The following is an 18,267-nucleotide window of genomic DNA, read 5'->3' on the forward strand; positions in this document are numbered from 1 at the left end:
CACAATCTTGGCTCACTGCAACCTCTACCTCCCGGGTTCAAGTGATTCTCCTGCCTCAGCCTCCTAAGTAGCTGGGACTACAGGTGCGTGCCACCATGCCCAGTTAACTTTTGTATTCTTAGTAGAGACAGGGTTTCACCACAATGGCCAGGATGGTCTCAATCTCTTGACCTTGCGATTCGCCCGCCTCGGCCTCCCAAAGTGCTGGGATTGCAGGCATGAGCCACCGCACCTGGCCGAGGATTGAGTATTTTTTATTTAATGGTTGGCCTGATTTGTAACTTTCAAGTATTTTGACATATGGTATATGGCTCTCCATTTATATTCTCATCCTGGGCCCTGCAAATGTTAGGTGTAGGCCTGACCTTAGTATAGGAACCAAGCTGGGCCTTAAGAAGCTCTATACTCAGGAAATTGATTACTGCTCGTATTCTTTCCATTCCTCACCTCTGCTCCTTTCAGAGCATTTCTTTCATCCTTCCTTGGCTTTCTGAAGACTGGCTTCCTTTGCAACTCAGCCTTCAGGGTGAACATGGCCATAATACCTCCAGAGATTGATTCCGTGTTATAGGTCCAAACCCCTGAAGAGCCTAGATCTTGTTTTGGGTACTATTTCCAAATATTTATGAAAGAAACTCTAATCAATTTAGCCTAGGCCCTATCAGCTATGGCCAGGGACACAGTCATGTACAAATTGAGAAGGGGGACATCATGGTGAACTGGCCAGAGGTACTAAAAAGTATCCACTACAATGATAGATACCAGAGACTGGGAAAGGGTGTGTGGGTGGGAGGGGGGGATGAAGGGAGGTTGGTTAACAGTGAGATAGAAAATGTAAGTTCTAATGTTCAACGGCAGAGTAGAGATGCAAGTATTATGTATTTCAAAGTAGCTAGAAGACTTTAAATGTTCCCAACACATAAAAATGATAAATACTCAAGGTGGTCAGGCATAGCAGCTCACATCCATAATCCCAGAACTTTGGGAGGCCAAAGTGGGAGGATTGCTTGAGTCCAGAAATTTGATACTGGCCTGGGCAACATGGTGAGACCCTGTCTCTAAAAAAAAAATTTTTTTTCTTAGTTAGCTGGGCATGGTGGCATGTGCTATAGTCCCAGCTACTGGCACTGAAGAGCGGGGGTGGTGGTGGGGAGGGCAGAGGTGGGGGGATCACTTGAGCTTATGAAGTCGAGGTCGAGGCTGCAGTGAGCTGTGATTACACCACTGCACTCCAGCCTGGGCGACACAGTGAGACCCTGTCTCAAAAAACACAAAACAAAACAAGAAAACACTCAAACGTAATGGATACACCAAATACCCTGACTTGATCATCTCACATTGTATATACGTAAAAAAAATCACATGTACCCCATAAATATGTAAAGTATTCTGTATCAGTTAAAAAAATAAACACAAAAAAGGTATCTACTACAATGGAGCAATTGACTGACCAGCCTGGGTCATTGATCCACTCACACCCTTAGGCGTTAACCCATTAGCAGTGATCTTGGAGCTAGCTGATCTACCCAGTGAGGTCCTGGAAATGAATGAATCACACGCAGAAGCGAAGGAGAAAAATACTACCAATGAAGGGAGAGATTCTCCACAAGAAAGGCTGTAATTTCATTATTGAGTGGTCCATTCTTTAGGGTGGAGACATGCTGGTTACCTAATCACTCATTAAGTGTGGCCTTGTCTACCTCCTAAGCATCTCTCACATCTACACAAATCTACACAGGACTCTTGATCGTTTGCCCACGTTGTTGCAACAATGTTTTCCAAGTCTTCAAAGTTTGCCCCTTCAATCCATTTTGCAATCTGATGATTCTCAAATGCAAATCTCATCACAACACTCCTCTGCTTAAAACTCCTAAACTCCCCCCATTGCTTGAGCATAAAGTACACATTCCTATCTTGACTTATAAGCCTCTTCATGCCTACCCTGTAGCTTCATCCCCACCACCCTTTACCTCCTTTAACATTAGGCCAGCCTGCAATTACTTTCTTTTTTTTCTTTTTTTTTTTTTTTATTTTGAGACGGAGTCTCACTGTGTCGCCCAGGCTGGAGTGCAGTGGCATGATCTCGGCTCACTGCAAGCTCCGCCTCCCGGGTTCACACCATTCTCCTGCCTCAGCCTCCCGAGTAGCTGGGACTACAGGCGCCCGCCACCACGCTTGGCTAATTTTTTGCATTTTTAGTAGAGACGGGGTTTCACCGTGTTAGCCAGGATGGTCTCGATCTCCTGACCTCGTGATCCACCTGCCTTGGCCTCCCAAAGTGCTGGGATTACAGGCGTGAGCCACCGCGCCCGGCCTCTGTAATTAATTTCAATGTCCTCAAAGAGCGATGTGCTCTCCTCTGGGGTTTTGTACATGTTTTCTTCCTGTCTGGCCTATATTTTCATCTGGCCCTGTCACCTAACTAGAAAAGGAACTAGCTCAGATATGATGATTTTGAAACATTTGTGTGGCATCCAGTAGGCATTTGGATAGACAGGAGAGGGGGTAGGACTGGTTTTAGGAGGCTGAAGAGGGTGCCATCCAGTCAAATCTAGTGATTAGCTTTCAACTCCAGGAAAGACATGCTTCTTCAGAAAGGAAGGCAAGGAAGCAAGAATGGGTACAGGTTTACAGGCTTTTGAAGGGATGAATACAGGAAGGGAGTATTATGCCTGTTGATTTCTGTCAAGTAAAAGGAGAGGTCACATTTACTGATCTGACAGTGGAAGGTAGTCACTTGAGATGAGTAGTGAAGGTTTGGAGTATCAGAATAAGCAGATACAGAATGAGCCAAAGGAATCCCAATTATGACCAGAGACCAGCCCAGAGCTAAGTTGGTAAACTTGGTTTTCTTTACCTAAGCCCAACTACCTGGGCATAAGAGCAGAAGTAGACTGTTGTTTTGGCCTGGGATTTGGCTTTGGCTGGCTGACTCTTTTGGAAAGACAGGAGAGAGACAGTTGATGACACTGGGAGAAAATGGTTAAAAAGATTCACGTTGGGATTAGGTTTCTGGTTTCTAGGACTAGAGTTAGTCTATGACAAAGTTTTATAGGTTTAAGCACTATATTTAATGTGACTTACAGTCATTCATTGGGAAAGATGATCCCTTATTCTAAAATTATATGATCTCTACATATTGATTTCAAAATGTGTTTGAAGGCTGGACGCAGTGGCTCACGCCTGTAATCCCAGCACTTTGGGAGGCCGAGGCAGGTGGATCCCCTGAGGTCAGGAGTTCAAGACCAGCCTGGCCAAGATGGTGAAACCCCATCTCTACTAAAAATACAAAAATTAGCTGGGCGTGGTGGCAGGCGCCTGTAATCCCAGCTACTCGGGAGGCTGAGGCAATGAATTGCTTGAACCCGCGAGGCGGAAGGTTGCAGTGAGCTGAGATCATGCCACTGTACTCCAGCCTGGGTGACAGATGAGACTCTGTCTCAAAAATAAATAAATAAAATAAAGTAAAATAAAATGTGCTTGAAAAAAATTAAATTATGGTGGTTGTATCATTTCCTAGGGCTGCCATAATGAATTACCACAAACTGGGTAGCTTAAAACAACAGAAATCGGCCAGGTGCAGTGGCTCACGCCTGTAATCCCAGCACCTTGGGAGGCCAAGGTGGGACGACCCCTTGAACACAGGAGTTCAAGACCAGCCTGGGAAACAGTGAGATCTTGTCTCTACAAAAAAGAAAAAAAAGGCCGGGCGCGGTGGCTCACGCCTGTAATCCCAGCACTTTGGGAGGCCGAGGCGGGCGGATCACGAGGTCAGGAGATCGAGACCATCCTGGCTAACACGGTGAAACCCCGTCTCTACTAAAAATACAAAAAAATTAGCCAGGCGTGGTAGCGGGCGCCTGTAGTCCCAGCTACTCGGGAGGCTGAGGCAGGAGAATGGCGTGAACCCGGGAGGCGGAGCTTGCAGTGAGCCGAGATCGCGCCACTGCACTCCAGCCTGGGCGACAGAGCGAGACTCCGTCTCAAAAAAAAAAAAAAAAAAAAAAAAAAAAAAGAAAGAAAAAAAAATTAGCCAGGTGTGGTGCACACCTGTGATCCCAGTTACTCAGGAGGCTGAGGTGGGAGGACTGTTTGAGCCTGGGAGTTCAAGGCTCCAGTAAGCCGTGAACATGCCACTGCATTCTAGCCTGAGTGACAAAGCAAGACTCTGTCTCAAAAACAAAAACAAAAAAAAACAAAAAACAAAAAAACAAAAAACAAAGAACAAAAAAACCCACAAGTTTATTCTCTCACAATTTTGGAGGCCAGAAGTCCAAAACAAGGTGTTGGCAGGGTTGGTTTCTTCTGAGGCTCTGAAGGAGAATCCACTCCATGTTTCTTTCTTAGTTTCTGGGGGTTGCAAGCAATTCTTAGTGTTCCTTGCCTTATAGCTATATCACTCCAATCTCTATTACTGTCTTCACATTGCCTTCTCATCTATGTCTATGTCTCCAATCTCCCTCTGTTTTTCTTATAAGGACATACTGATCATTAGATCTAGGATCCACCTTAAATCCAGGATGATCTTATCTCAAGATCTTTAATTTAATTATATCTGCAAAGACCCTCTTCCAAATAAGGTCACATTCAGAGCTTCCAGGGTTTAGGAGTTGGACATATCTTTTTTGGGTATCACTATTCAGCTCATTAAAATAGTATTAGTGGTAATTTTCCCCCAATGTCTGTGCTTGGCCAGAAAAAAAAATGGTGGGGGTTGGCATAGGTCAAAGAGAGTCATCTATTAAAGATTTCAGAGAGGGGACAGGGTGTGGTGGCTCATGCCTGTAATCCTAGCACATGGGAGGCTGCGGCAGGAGGATAGCTTGAAGCCAGGAGTTTCAGGCCAGCCTGGACAACATAGGGAGACCCTGTCTCTACAAAAAATAAAAATAAAAAATTAGCCAGGCATGGTGGTGTGCACCTGTGGTCCCAGCTACTCGGGAGGCTGAAGCAGGAGGATTGCTTGAGCCCAGGAGGTCAAGGCTGCAGTGGGCCATGATCACACCAGTGCATTCCAGCTTGGGTGACAGAGCGAGACGCCATTCCTCTTGTCCCTCAAAAAAATTTCAGATGGGGAGCAGTTCATAGGTATGACAGATTTGTCTGGTTCTTGTTTGCAGGGTCCTGGGAAACTCAGCAGAAACACCAACCACATGCCCCTATGTCAGGGTAGGATACTGAGCTAGATTCCTCCATTGTCTTGGAAAAGAAGATAGGATCCAAGTGGTATGTGTGAGTTGTATTTAGGGAACAGAGTCAGAAGTCAATGCTGCAAGAACAGAATCAGTGAGAAGTGTGAGGTTAATACTCAGCAGTCGAGGATGCCAGCAAGAAGCTGAGAAAGAGTGTAAGGCTGTTGAAGAGGAAAGACGAGGAGGATGGGTATTCTCTTGTCCTGATCTTATGGTCTTAGGGAGAGTTAGTCCGTTTAGAAGCACATGGGTAAGGCCGGGCACAGTGGCACATGCCTGTAATCCCAGCACTTTGGTAGGCCAAGGTGGGTGGATCCCCTGAGATCAGGAGTTCAAGACCAGCCTGGTCAACATGGTGAAACCCCATCTCTACTAAAAATAGAAAAAATTAGCCAGGCGTGGTGGTGGGCATCTGTAATCCCAGCTTCTCAGGAGGCTGAGGCAGGAGAATTGCTTGAACCGGGGAGGCAGAGGTTCCAGTGAGCCCAGATCATGCCATTGTACTCCAGCCTGGGCAGCAAGAGTGAAACTCTGTCTCAAAAAGAAAAAAAAAAAAAAAAGCACGTGGGTCAGCAAAAGTGTTCTCATAAGTCTCCCTTAGTAGGTGGTGGGTTCATAAAGGGCAGAAATAGTGTCTTATGGGGTACTGAGCAAAAGATCTGACCCACGGGAGGGACTCAGTTGAATTAAACTGAAAGAGCTTGTCATTTTGAACTGTTCTTCCTGTTTACCATTAACATTTAATTAATCTACTTTAGGCACAATTATCATATTGCATATTTGGTATATGTGATGGACAATTATATTTTTTGTTTATTTGAAAATATATTGCTTTTGAACGTATACACCCATGACATAATTTAGAATTTCACACACTGACATCAACAGGGAAGGAATAGGGTCCCGAATGAAGTTTGGAGAATAGTAGTTATCTTCACCGAATGTCTACTTTCCAAGAAGCGTAAGATGAGCAGAATGGAAGGTAGCCTCTACCCTGGAAGAAAATCACTGTAAGTGTATCATTTTCAATCAAATGCCCAAAGCTGAGGACACAAACAATCATGTTCATGCCTTTTACATTCCATGCTTATACTTTCTTACCCAAGTGGTGATCTTTAAACCCTAGAAGTCACACCATTTTCCCAGATTTCAAGAATGATGCCCCTGCAGAAGTGTTTGGGGAGGCTGCAGGACTTTGTTTTTGAGACAAGGTCTCACTCTGTGCCCAGGCTGGGAGCAGTGGCACTATCTTGGCTCACTGCAGCCTTGACCTTCTGGGCTAAAGCGATCCTCTGGCCTCAGCCTCCCAAGTAGCTGGGACTACAGGAGCACACCACCACACCTAGCTGATTTTTTTTAATTTTGTAGAGACAGGGATCTCCATATGCTACTCAGGCTGGTCTTGAACTCCTGAGCTCAAGTGATCCTCCTGCCTCAGCCTCCCAAAGTGTTAGGATTATGGGCGTGAGCCACCATGCCTGGTCTTTTTATCTTTCTAAACCAAAATTATCCAATAAGGGAACTGGACTGATATTGCCCTCTAACAATGAAACGTATAAAATGGTTTTTAGATTTGAGACCTGTGGAATTACAGGGCAATTATTGGACATTCCAGAAAGAAGGCATAAACTACAAGTTGCTCAAAGCTATTGAAATAATGACCACAGGAAGTGAGCATGCTTTAAAGCCCTATATGGTGTTATATTTCAGAAAAAAGCTGAGCTGGAAAATGAAACCAGTTTCTCTTCTAGCTGCTGAATTTTCCTGAATTTCCTACAAACTGCTTGGAATTTTGCAAACAATTCACAGCTGATAAAATAAAAGGGCAGCGGAACTCAGTGTCTGTGGTGAAGACCCTAGGGTCAGCCAGAGGGAGGGAAAGGTCATTGTCTGCCCCTCTTGGTTCCTGTAGCCAAAGAACTGTACAAGTTTTTGGTTTTCTTTTCCTCCGTTTAAATAAACAAAGTCAGCTGAAGACCTACAGAAAGGATTACTAGGATAATTTGAACTTAGACTCCCCAGAGCCTTCCTGGAGAGTTTACTTGCACTTTTGCTTATTCGCTCGAAGAATATTCACTGGCTACCCACTGTGTGCCAGGCCTTGGGCTGGGCATTGATGGTTAAAGGACCATGAGGAACCACTGTTGTCCAACATGAGGAACTCTAAAGAGTGATAGGAGAGAGACCTGGAAGCAAACACTTTGAACATTGTGTGCCAAGGGCTGTGCAGAGGCCAGCACAGGGGTCTGTGTGAGCACAATGTGTAAGATCAGATGCAGAGAAGTAGGAGTTTGCCACTTTTTAATGGAATCAGCTTTCGACGAAACTTTTTCAGGCTTAGAGTTAATTGTGAATTGCGAAAACTGAGAAGTAAAGGACCACACATTTAAAGCAGGTGCATGCAAGTCTGGGGCAGCCAAATGTCACCTCTTCCAGGAAGCTTCTACTCACCTGCACATGGTTAGAGATCAGCACTGTTTTTGGGGCTCCCCCAACACACTTTGTCAAATTTTTGATAATAGCGCTTATTGTGTCTTTAATTATTTATTCCTTTGTTGGTCCCTCCTCTATGAATTCTGGACTCAACGTTAGGGACTCAGTCTTATTCACTTTTGTATCTTCAGTGTTTGGAAGCACCAACAAACATTTGCTAAGTGAGTGAATGGGAGAGGAAGGCTGTGTGGTGCAGTGGGAAAGGCAATGAACTGGTAGTCAGGACATGGGGCTCTAATCCTGACTCTGCTACTAGTGACTGCATGACTTTGAACAAATCCCCTCATTGCTCTGGGTCTCAATTTCCTCATCTGTAAAATGAGAATAAAAATACAGCCTTCCACCCCAGGGTTATGGAGATTAAATGAGGTAACAGAGCTTCACCAGCTGCCTGCCCTGTTTGTGCCCTGTCCTCCTGAAACAGCCTGGACTATTGTTCCTGCCATTTGGATCTAATTTGTGCTCTCTCCCCTGGTGAGAGCTGAGCTGAAATCTGTTGCCTTGTTGGAGGGGAAGTTTGCAGCAATGGCATACATATCATCCAGTTGGCCCCTGTGTTACTACGAGGGCAGACATCAAAAGTGAGGAAGATGTCAAGCTAGAGAGATTTGCTTCTTTTGTTACCCCTAAACCTAAATGAGGACCCAAAGTGGGAAGAGTGAGGCAGAGCAGATCTACATCACATGCTGAGGTGTATAAGTGAGGCCTCAAACATTGTCCCCTAAGCCCCGGAATTCAGCAGCATCTAGGGGAATGCCACTTTAATGAAGTCTACTCATTCATATAATGTCATAATTTCTCAGTGCCTTGGGTTAAATGATTAACTCTATCATGGGTATTCAAGCGCTAAGAAAGATGAGGAAAGGTAAAAAATTGCAAATGCCAAATACAAGGAATACCATTTGGAAAAAATGGAAAATCACGATTTTAGACACTGCTGTCTCAAGAGATGACTATCGATTTTCAGGTGAGATGTCTTTCCAGAAGATCCACTAACATGGTTCTTTGTACATTGTGAAGGCAAACTTTTCCATCAAAACTTGATATATCTTCTACTTACAAGTCAAGTGTCTGGGGAGGCCCTAAAAATCTGCAACTGATAATTTGTAGGGCTTTCTGGGAGTCATATTTGTTAAATGAGTTTATTTAATTGCATGGACTGGGCTTTATCACAAGACAAGTGGTCAAGGGAAAATGGTGAGAGAAGAAAAAGAAGGTATTGAGGCTGGTAGAATCCCTACCCAAAGTCTAAAGTCAGTTCTGGTGCTAATGCTAGTGACCAAAAAAAAAAAAAAAAAAAGTATATTTCCATTTTGCAAGGCTTTTTTTTTTTTTTTTTTTTTTGAGACTGAGTCTCGCCCTGTCGTCCAGGCTGGAGTGCAATGGCGTGATGTCGGCTCACTGCAACCTCTGCCTCCTGCATTCAAATGATTCTCCTGCCTCAGCCTCCCGAGTAGCTGGGATTACAAGCGCCTGCCAACATGCCCAGCTAGTTTTTTTATTTTTAGTATAGATGGAGTTTCACCACGTGGGCCAGGCTGGTCTCAAACTCCCGACCTCGTGATCTGCCCACCTCAGCCTCCCAAAGTGCTGGGATTACAGGCATGAGCCACCGTGCCCGGCCCCATTTTGCAAGGCTTTTAAAAAAATATTGTGCGCTCAGATGGCACCTTTAATCACGAAGAACTTCTGGCTGAGTTTCAGACTGATTCTGCTGGCACAGAGAGCTCTGAGATCATACCCTATATTCAGAGCACAGAAGAAATATTTCATCCATCCCTGAAATAAAGAGGAAGAAATGAAGCATATTTGAACAGTTGCAGAAAAAAACCATGCCAGGGTGAAAAGCGAAGGGCATCCTAGCCATTTGGAGTTACAGAAAAGTACTATTAATCTTAAATACTTAAGTGGCATATTTTTTCATTCTAAGTGTTTCACTATAAACTAAGCAGCTTGCATAAATCTATTTCACAGATATATAAATGAAAGCAGATTTCATGATTTACCTAAGACTACTTTAAATTAAAAAAAGAAAGGGAGAGGGCAAAGGAAAACAAGCAGCTCCCAAAGTAGCAGGTTGTGACCCAGGAGTTTGAGTGCTTAGAGCTGAATTTAATCCACACCCAGGCCAAATATAATTCTCCAACTTGGAAGTGGTCCAGGACACCCGAGCTAACATTTTTTACCTTTGCCAAAGAGCCTGGGGCAGTTTGGTGACAAGCAATCACAACCTCACTTCTATTTCTCAACTGAAAGAAAGACCAGAATCATCTGACAGGTGCTTTCCCCCATGGCAGGGCACTGGTTTAAGCTCAAGGACTAAGAAAGTTTGCTTCCCCTTGATTCATCATTGCCTCTTGCATCACTTATTCTCTGGAGATATATTCAAAGGTCTATTTAAGTTGGAGAGTTGGGTCATACAATTTTAGGTGGAAAGACTGAATCACAGCTTTACTCCATGTGTCAGCCTTGACCACTTGATTATATACTGTGCTTGGACGTCACTTCATCCCTCAAAGCCTTAGCTGTGGGAAAAGCCTGGGTGATTGCTCTGTGTATTAGAAACTGAAACCCCACCACTAAATGCTGAAAAGTGGTCCAGGCAAAAGGTGCTGTGGAAATCTGAAAGCCATTATCTTTTCCACACTTCCTCTCTCTTCACCCTCATTTTGTTTGGGAATGCACATGAACACCAGTGAACAAAAATAAACCAACCCACCCTTGACTGATTGTTCTGTCTTTTGAGTTATCAAACTTGAGTGCTTCTGGCTCCCAGATATGCTGAAGTAGAGACTGCTGGGAAGGCAGCCACAAATTAGAGTTGATCTTCCAGTATCTTCTACCTGTAAGGAATGGTTCAGGAAATTATAATTAATGAGTCCTGCCCCAAAGTTGAAATCATATTTGGATTTCAGAAATAATAAGAAAGCATATAAGAATCCTGGTGTCTTTTCTTAGCTCAACCATGTCCATCCATACTTTCTGGCCCTTTTAAACCAGTTACTCTATACCCAGTCCATATACATTTTGACTGTCTGCCCTCAGGAACTGTCTCAACTCAGGGCATCTTTAAGGAAGGCAGAACCACCTTAGGAGGTAGAGGGTGAAACGTGGCAACTCTTCCATAGGCGAATCAATATAGCAGACATGCTCAAGGTAGGAGGTTTTGCTAGGGCTTAAATCAGGCTGTCAACTCAAACACAATGGGCTTTGTTACTCCTGTGTAAAGAGGAAATGGAGCAGTTTTTGGCCTCCTCAGACTGTATTGTAGGGTATACAGGATGGCAATTCCAGGCACAATCTTCAGGAGACACAAATCTGCTTTTAGCTATTCAGTGTTCCCCAGCAAGTTAATTAGCTGTTTCTGAAATGCATGGAAATATTCAGCATTTTCATAGTGAAGCCAATCTCCCAGATTTAAGCTTTGGGGGTGGGAATGAGTATGTGAGGAAGAGGGTCTCTCAGGGAAACAGAATAGAGCCCTTTTGGTGAGAGATTCCAACACCTGTGACTTATCTTAGAAATTACACATGCACTGTAATTCCAAGACTTTTTTTTTTTTTTAATTGGTTTGAGCACTCGAGCAGGAGGGCTTGCTGAGACCTCTCACTATTTTAGGCGTGGGGAGTTACCTCTGGGTTCAAAAGTCCTTGGGTGGGAAGCACAGAGGAACTGCGAAATGCCGCCCTCAGAAATGCCCAATTGCTCAAGGGGAGAAGCAGGGAGTGGGGTCAGGTAGCAGCCAGGAAGGTTGCAGGGGCCACGGGCACATCCTCTGAGTGGTAAGGTGGCAAGTGGGTTTGGGGACCATTGCTTTGACAACTTGTCAAGGGTGCGCAGAGGGCTGTCCCAGCAAGGTGAAGAGGTCTGTAGGAAAGGAGTCTCCCCAGAGACCTCCTAAGGACCAGAAGAGCGCGCACCCCGCCAAGTGACAAAACGCGCCCCCTCTGTGTCCGCTCCCCTCCCCCGCGGCCAGTCACCGGGCAGAGGCGTCTCACGCCAGCAGGTCCTCCCTGGCTCCTCTCCTTACTCGTTCGGGCGGACCAAGCCTCAGCAGGAGCCCCGCCTGTCTCCAGGCAGTTTGAGCCCCCGAGCGCTCGCCCAGCCTGTCAGTAACCGCCGTTTGCGTTTTCTTCCTTTCTTTCTTTCTTTTTTTTCCTCCGCTTTTCTTTTCCCCTTCTGCCTTTGTCCCGCTTAGTAACTGGGCTCTGACCAATCGCCGCCTTACCGGCCGGCGCCGGCTGTCTCCTGATTGGCCCGCTTGGGGCGCGCAGCCGTCTCCCGCTCCTTCGCAGGAGCAAGGCAGACAAAAGACGCAGGCTCCAGGCTCCGGCAACCGGCCTCAGCCAATCACCACCCACCTTGCCTCTCTTCCCTCGCCCCACTCCCTCCTCGCCTGGCTCGCGTGCTCCCGGCACTGACTCCTGGAGTGCGGCCAGCGCCCGGATCGTACCATTCTGATTGAGGCTGGGGGAGAGCGCGGATGGCTGATTGGGGAGCCGAAGCCTAGAGAGCGGTGGGGAGACGTGAAAGTCGAGATGCAGAGCAGCTTTTTGAACATGTTCTCAGGCACTTGACAGAATCCCGGTACATCGAGGCGGGACGGCGCGGAAGGGGCGGTGGTGATGCCTGCTGTCCCCCCTCCCGGCGCGGTTGGGTGGCGCCTCAGCGGGTGGGCAGCATGGGGCGGGGAGGGTGTCCCCTCCGCGCCGTTAAAATGAAACTCTAGTGGCTGGAGTCCGGGCAGAGCGTGAGGGCAGTTGGTGCGGGCGGGTTGGTTCTTACACCCCGGCGGGAGCGCCCAGACAAGCCGAGCTGACTGGACTTCTCCGGCCGGCCCCATTCCCGAGGCTGCGGCAGCTTCGGTTCCGAGCCCGACCGGAGAGGAGCCCGAGTCCCGGCCTCTGGGGGATTCGCTCTCTGCAGACCAGTGGGACCCCGAAACTTGAACGCAATCTCCAGCCCCCTTTTTTGCCTTCCTTTGTCACTTGCCCGGGTTTCTCCCAACGTGTTCTTTTTTTCCCTCTTCATTCTCCCTCCTTCGAAGGACACAAAGTGGCTTCCGCGGAAAGATTTGGAGGCGGTGGGAGCTTTTCTCCCCGGAGAGCGACTGTGTAGAAAGGATTTTTGGGAAGCCGCTTTTTAACACCTCTGCTCTCCGTCCCCCAAGCCTCTGTGTAATCCTCTGAGGAGAAAAGCCCATAGCTTGAAAGTTCGGGGGCATTTTGTTGTGTTCTGTAGGAGAGAGGGGGAGGACCCTGTTCGGGTAGTTTGGCCGGACTGGTACTGGCCGTTGGAAAACCCGAAGTACATTTCCGTGTGGAACTTTTGCAGATATATATTTTTAGATTTTTAAATACCAGATAAAAAATATATGCCTTCTATATATCTCCTGGCGACCTGCCCCTGACAGCGCGATGTACAATACGGTGTGGAGTATGGACCGCGATGACGCAGACTGGAGGGAGGTGATGATGCCCTATTCGACAGAACTGATATTTTATATTGAAATGGATCCTCCAGGTACTTGGGAGAAAAAAAAAAAAAGAATCTCGTGATGGGTCTGATTTGTATTTACCAAGAGCTTGCTGATGTTTTCAGGGCAGAAGTATTCCTGGGTGCGCTAGGTTCGGGATGAGGAGATTTGCAGTTACAGCTGCGGTAAAACTGCTTCTGGTTTACACGTTTAAAGTTTGCAGTTAGGACCCTGAACCTATTGTCCTGCGAAGGTGGGGGTGGGGGCTGGAAGTGGGGGTGGGAGGAGAGACCCCTTTTTAAAATTATCATTATTTTTTACTTTGCCTTTGCGTGTCGTTCAGGTTTTTCTTGTGCCCGCCACTTTATTTTATTTTTTTCTTTTTCAATTAAAGACTCTTCTACCTGCAAAGGATGTTTTATATCCCGGGGTTAAAACCAGTCTTTCACTTTGGGCGAATTCTTGAAAGCTTGTCCTTTCATACATTTGTCTAATTTGGTTCGTTGTGTTTTACCCCGGTTAACTTCTGAAACTGAGTTATGTGATTATTCATTGTAAGACTCCCTTTTTCTCTTGCAGAAACAAACGCCGGTTAGTGATTTTTTTTAGGGATTGGGCGTTCGTATTCAGCCATGGTCTTAGTCTGAGGTTTTCCTTCTCAGAAGATAGTCGCTCAGAGAGATCTACGTGCAATATTTTATTACTCTTTAATTTAATGATGATTTAACTTAATTTATGGGATAGGGTTTAATGTAACTTCAATTCCTAGAATAAAGAAAAAACAAAAACAAAAACGAAGGAACCTGTTTCCTGTGAACATGTGATATATACATATGTGTTCCTATACACGTAATGTAAAGTGTACATATATAGCACTATATTTGTATTTTAAAGCTCTGTCTGACGCTATTACAGACATTTTGTGTATCTGGTAGGAAAGGAAAAGGAAAGCAAAATGGAAAAGTTGGCTTTTTTTTCCTTTAAAGTCTACCCCATTTTATGATTATTAGCTGTCAGATTTTCTCAAACCCTGTTTGCAGTTACAGATGGTGTTTTATGTAATGATTCTGAATAAGTAGAGAGCCTTTGTGACTCCTTGTTTCTGTCGAGGATGAATTCTTTATGTATTTTAAAACGTGTTATGGCTAAGTCTACAGAATAAAATGTGTGTCATTGGGGAACCTCGTTTATTATAAGACTGTATTTTTGGAAACGTTTGAAAGGATTTGAGCCATGCAAGTGTGAAGAAGTGTAACTGTCTTATAGAAGGTATGTAGAAATTGTTTCCTGTGTCCTTGCAAACGGTGAATTATCCTGTTTTTTTTTTCAATTAGTCAGTGTTAAATGGTGCTGTACTAAAAACTAATATTGAATAAACCTTTTTCACTCTTGATGATCACTTAGGATTTTTTTCTTTTCCTTCATTTCAGAGCTTTATTTGCTTTTATAATTGTGACTGCAATCCAGATGCAGCTTTTCAGTGTTTTGTAAAGTTTGTAAGATTTGCCACCCATCTATTGTGTCTTTCCCCCTTTGTTTCCCCCTAACGGTAAAGCATGTTAGATACATTTGTCATACATATGAATAGAAATTTAGTACATCACTGGTACTTTTATTGTAAAAAGTAAGGTTAATAATTCTAGATTCCTGTTATAAGAATTATATATTCAAACTGCCTTAGAATTATACTGCATTATATAGTACCTTGCCTTGCAGACATACAAAGGGAATTTGTTGGGTGGGAGGTGAGTAGGGAGGAGGGGAGAAAATGAAGAATGCACTTATGGTTGAAATATATTAGCCTAGTAGAAAAATACTGGTCAAGTTGAGTTGAGTTGTCCAAAAATAATTTTAAGAAAAGTTGACTATTATAACTATATGGAGACGTGGGTCTTATAAGGTTGTATAGAAAATTCTGATCCAAACTTTATTTTCCATGGAAATAAACTTTTGAGTTTAAAATGTTCATCCTTGAATGAAATTGTGCATACTGAGATTCTATTGAGAATACTGAAAAATACATATGCTGTTCTTTATTACCCCTTTTGTAGCTTTAATGTAGAATATGGTTAGTTATTCCTAACAGCTTTTTAAAAACGAAGCACACTTGAGTATGCTGAAACATTGCCTATGAAGTGAATGGTTTTTCATGGAAATAGTGTGAATGTCAACCTTGTTTTATGTGATAAATTAAGTTTTCAAAACATTTAAAACTGTATCATTAGTGAAGTGGTTGCAGCATGTTTTGTAGGTTTTTCCTAGCTCCCACCCCACATCAAGCTCTTATTATTTCCTTCCTGGACTGCTATGATAGCGTACTAACTGCTCTCCCATTTCTATCCTGTTCCAGCCACGGTAATGTTAAGAGTATCATCTGATGATTTATCTTACAATGATAAATCTTCCAATGGGTTTAAAAACCTCCGAATGGCTTCCCTTTGCCTACAAAATAAATAAATAAATAAATAACTAAAAAAAATCCCCCAATTGCTTACCCTCTCATATAAGTCCCTCTAATTTTTGCTTCCAACTTAATTTTCTAGTTAATTCTCCTCCTGGAGTGCATCATAAATTCTATAGAAGCAATTTTGTATTTGCTGTTACTTGAATGTATGCTTTTTTTCCTCTTCCTGGGATGCCTTTCACTCACAATAGTTACATGTTGAAATCTTATATGTATGTGTTTTTAGGACCCAGGTCAGATACCTTTGGTGTCAGAATATGTTCTCTAAACACTTCTGTTAAAAGTCATCCCTCCTTCCTCTTGCCTCCCTCTTCTAGCACTTCTTCTTTTTTTTTTTTTCCTGAGGCAGAGTCTCACTCAGTTGCCCAGGCTGGAGTGCAGTGGCGCCATCTTGGCTCACTGCAATCTCCGCCTCCTGAGTTCAAGTGATTCTCCTGCCTCAGCCTCCCAAGTAGCTGGGATTATAGGCATGTACCACCACACCAGCTAATTTTTGTATTGTTAGTAGAGACAGGGTTTCACCAGGCTGATATCGAACTCCTGACCTCAGGTGATCTGCCTGCCTCGGCCTCCCAAAGTGCTGGGATTACAGGCGTGAGACACCGCGCCTGGCCTGCTCTTGTAGTACTTCTCAGATGAAATTTTTTCCATTCTGTCTAGAGAAGCTACTGTACTATTTATGTATGCTTCTCCCTATGAAATTGGCTTCCCACCTGGTCATGAGCTGCTTAGCTTGCCCAGGGTCTTGCAAGTAGTAGACAATTTAGTCAGTATATGTTGAATTAGTAAATAAGGAACATTGTTTCCTTCTAGTCTTTAGGTGCCTTTCTACTTAAGGTCCTTGCTCAACTCATTGCTTGGCTATTGTAGTAGCCTAGGGCTAAATAACTTTTGAATTAGACATTTGTTGACTTAGGGCCCTTAACTGTAATGGTGCCAATATTTTTATATGTTTTTTCATCTTTATTTTATTTTCAAGACAGAGTCTCGCTGTGTCGCCCAGTCTGGAGTGCAGTGGCGCTGTCTCGGCTCACTGCAACCTCCGCATCCTGGGTTCAAAGGATTCTTGTCCCTGAGCCTCCCGAGTAGCTGGGACTACACAGGCGCATGCTACCATGCCTGGCTAATTTTAGTATTTTTAGTAGAAATGGGGTTTTGCCATGTTGGCCAGGCTGGTCCTGAGCTCCTTGCCTCAAGTGATCTGCCCACCTCGGACTCCCAATGTGTTGGGATTACAGACGTGAGCCACTATGCCTAGCCTTTCATCTTAATTTTAGACTGAGCCATAAATGCCAAGTTTTATCTATTATTGCTTCTAGTGGCCTCAAAAACTATTTTTCAAAGATGTTTCCCTCTAGCCTATCTTTTCAATAACTAACATTGTTGTGCATCCTGAAGGTTGCTAATAACTGCATGGATTGGTGTATCTACAGTCATAGTAATGTAAAAGTTGAATCCAAATGGGAGTTTAATGTCTTAATGTTTGTGTATTTCCTGGCAGCAGTAGATGAAACATAAAACTTTTTATTGTTGGCTAGGTGTGGTGGCTCATGCCTGTAATCCCAGTGTGCTTTGGAAGCCCAAAGCAGGAGGATCGTTTGAGGCCGGGAGGTCTAGACCAGAACAGCTTTGTAGAGATGCCATTTCTACAAACAACAACAACAACAAAACTTTTATTGTAGAAATGTTAAGATTGTAGTACAGAGAATCGCCTGTAAGCATCTTGGTTAGTCTTGCTATGACTTCGGGAATTGGGATTATTCTGTAGCAAAGCTGGATAGAGGCCTCTCAAAGAGCGTCACCTTTGGTCTTTTGAGGATTACCTATACACAACTGATTATAACTCATACACAAAAGGTTGTAGCTAGTGGTCTGTTAGCTCAGCACTTTAGTTTTGACGTTGTTATTTTCATTTTAGGAAAATTTAATAAATAACTTCCTTTTTAAATTAATGGACAATTCTTTTTAAAAAATTGTTGGCTTTTTTTGTTCTTATCAAGACAGACTTCTGAAATTATATATATATATATATATATATTTTTTTTTTTTTTTTTTTGAGGCAGGGTCTCACCTTTGTTGCTCAGGCTAGAGTACAGTGGCATGATCATGGCTCACTGCAGCCTCAACCTCCTGGGCTCAAATGATCCTTCCACTTCAGCCTCTCTAGGAGATGGGACTGTAGGTGCTTGCCACCACACCCAGCTAATGTTTTAAAAATTATTTTTTGGTAGAGACAGGGTTTTGCCATGTTGCCTAGGCTGGCCTTGAACTCCTGGGCTCAAGTGATCTGTCTGCTTCAGCCTCCCAAAATGCTGGGATTACAGGCATGAGCCACCGCGCCCAGCCTAAAATTATCTTTAGGGCAGCAACGTCTCTTCCTTAGATAATTAGAAAATGAAAAGTTTTGTTTGGCAAAACATGAATATAGGAAAGTCTAGAAAAGTGGTTCTCAATTTTTTTTGGTCTCAGTACCCCTTTTAGACTTAAAAAATTAGAAGACCTCAAAGGGCTTCTCTTTAAGTGGATTATATCTATTGATATTTGTAGTATTAGAATATAACTGAGAAATTAAAATATATTTAATTCATTAAAAAATAATAAAGCATTATACATGTGGCTTTTTTTTTTGAGACAGGGTCTTG

General features: G+C 43.9%; 1 protein-coding gene and 1 long non-coding RNA gene across 5 annotated transcripts in view; one reads left to right on the plus strand and one right to left on the minus strand.

Annotated features, from left to right (window-relative positions):
• Positions 1-3,004: 3,004 nt before the first annotated feature.
• On the minus strand, positions 3,005-11,802 carry LOC103785142 (uncharacterized). 2 transcript variants are annotated; one of them, XR_004672471.3, is made up of 4 exons: positions 11,666-11,802; positions 10,405-10,528; positions 9,356-9,464; positions 3,005-6,186 (listed from the first exon to the last, which is right to left on the minus strand). It is a non-coding gene; the product is annotated as an uncharacterized LOC103785142 (long non-coding RNA). The 2 variants fall into 2 exon arrangements; XR_610832.5 differs by lacking the exon at positions 9,356-9,464.
• A 338-nt stretch (positions 11,803-12,140) lies between these two features.
• PIK3R3 (phosphoinositide-3-kinase regulatory subunit 3) overlaps positions 12,141-18,267 on the plus strand; it is a 92,831-nt gene continuing 86,704 nt past the window's right edge. The window contains exons 1-2 of one of the 3 annotated variants that reach the window (XM_003812754.5): positions 12,141-12,272; positions 13,099-13,208. In XM_003812754.5, the coding sequence (XP_003812802.3) occupies positions 13,103-13,208 (106 nt within the window). In that variant the 5' untranslated portion in view covers positions 12,141-12,272; positions 13,099-13,102. Of the gene's footprint in view, positions 12,273-13,098; positions 13,209-13,321; positions 13,347-13,399; positions 14,431-18,267 lie in introns of those variants that run through there. The other 2 variants (XM_034964046.3, XM_014344920.4) reach the window with 2 other exon arrangements.

The sequence above is a fragment of the Pan paniscus genome, chromosome 1 (genome assembly GCF_029289425.2).
Source record: "Pan paniscus chromosome 1, NHGRI_mPanPan1-v2.0_pri, whole genome shotgun sequence".
Classification (NCBI taxonomy): Eukaryota; Metazoa; Chordata; class Mammalia; order Primates; family Hominidae; genus Pan; species Pan paniscus.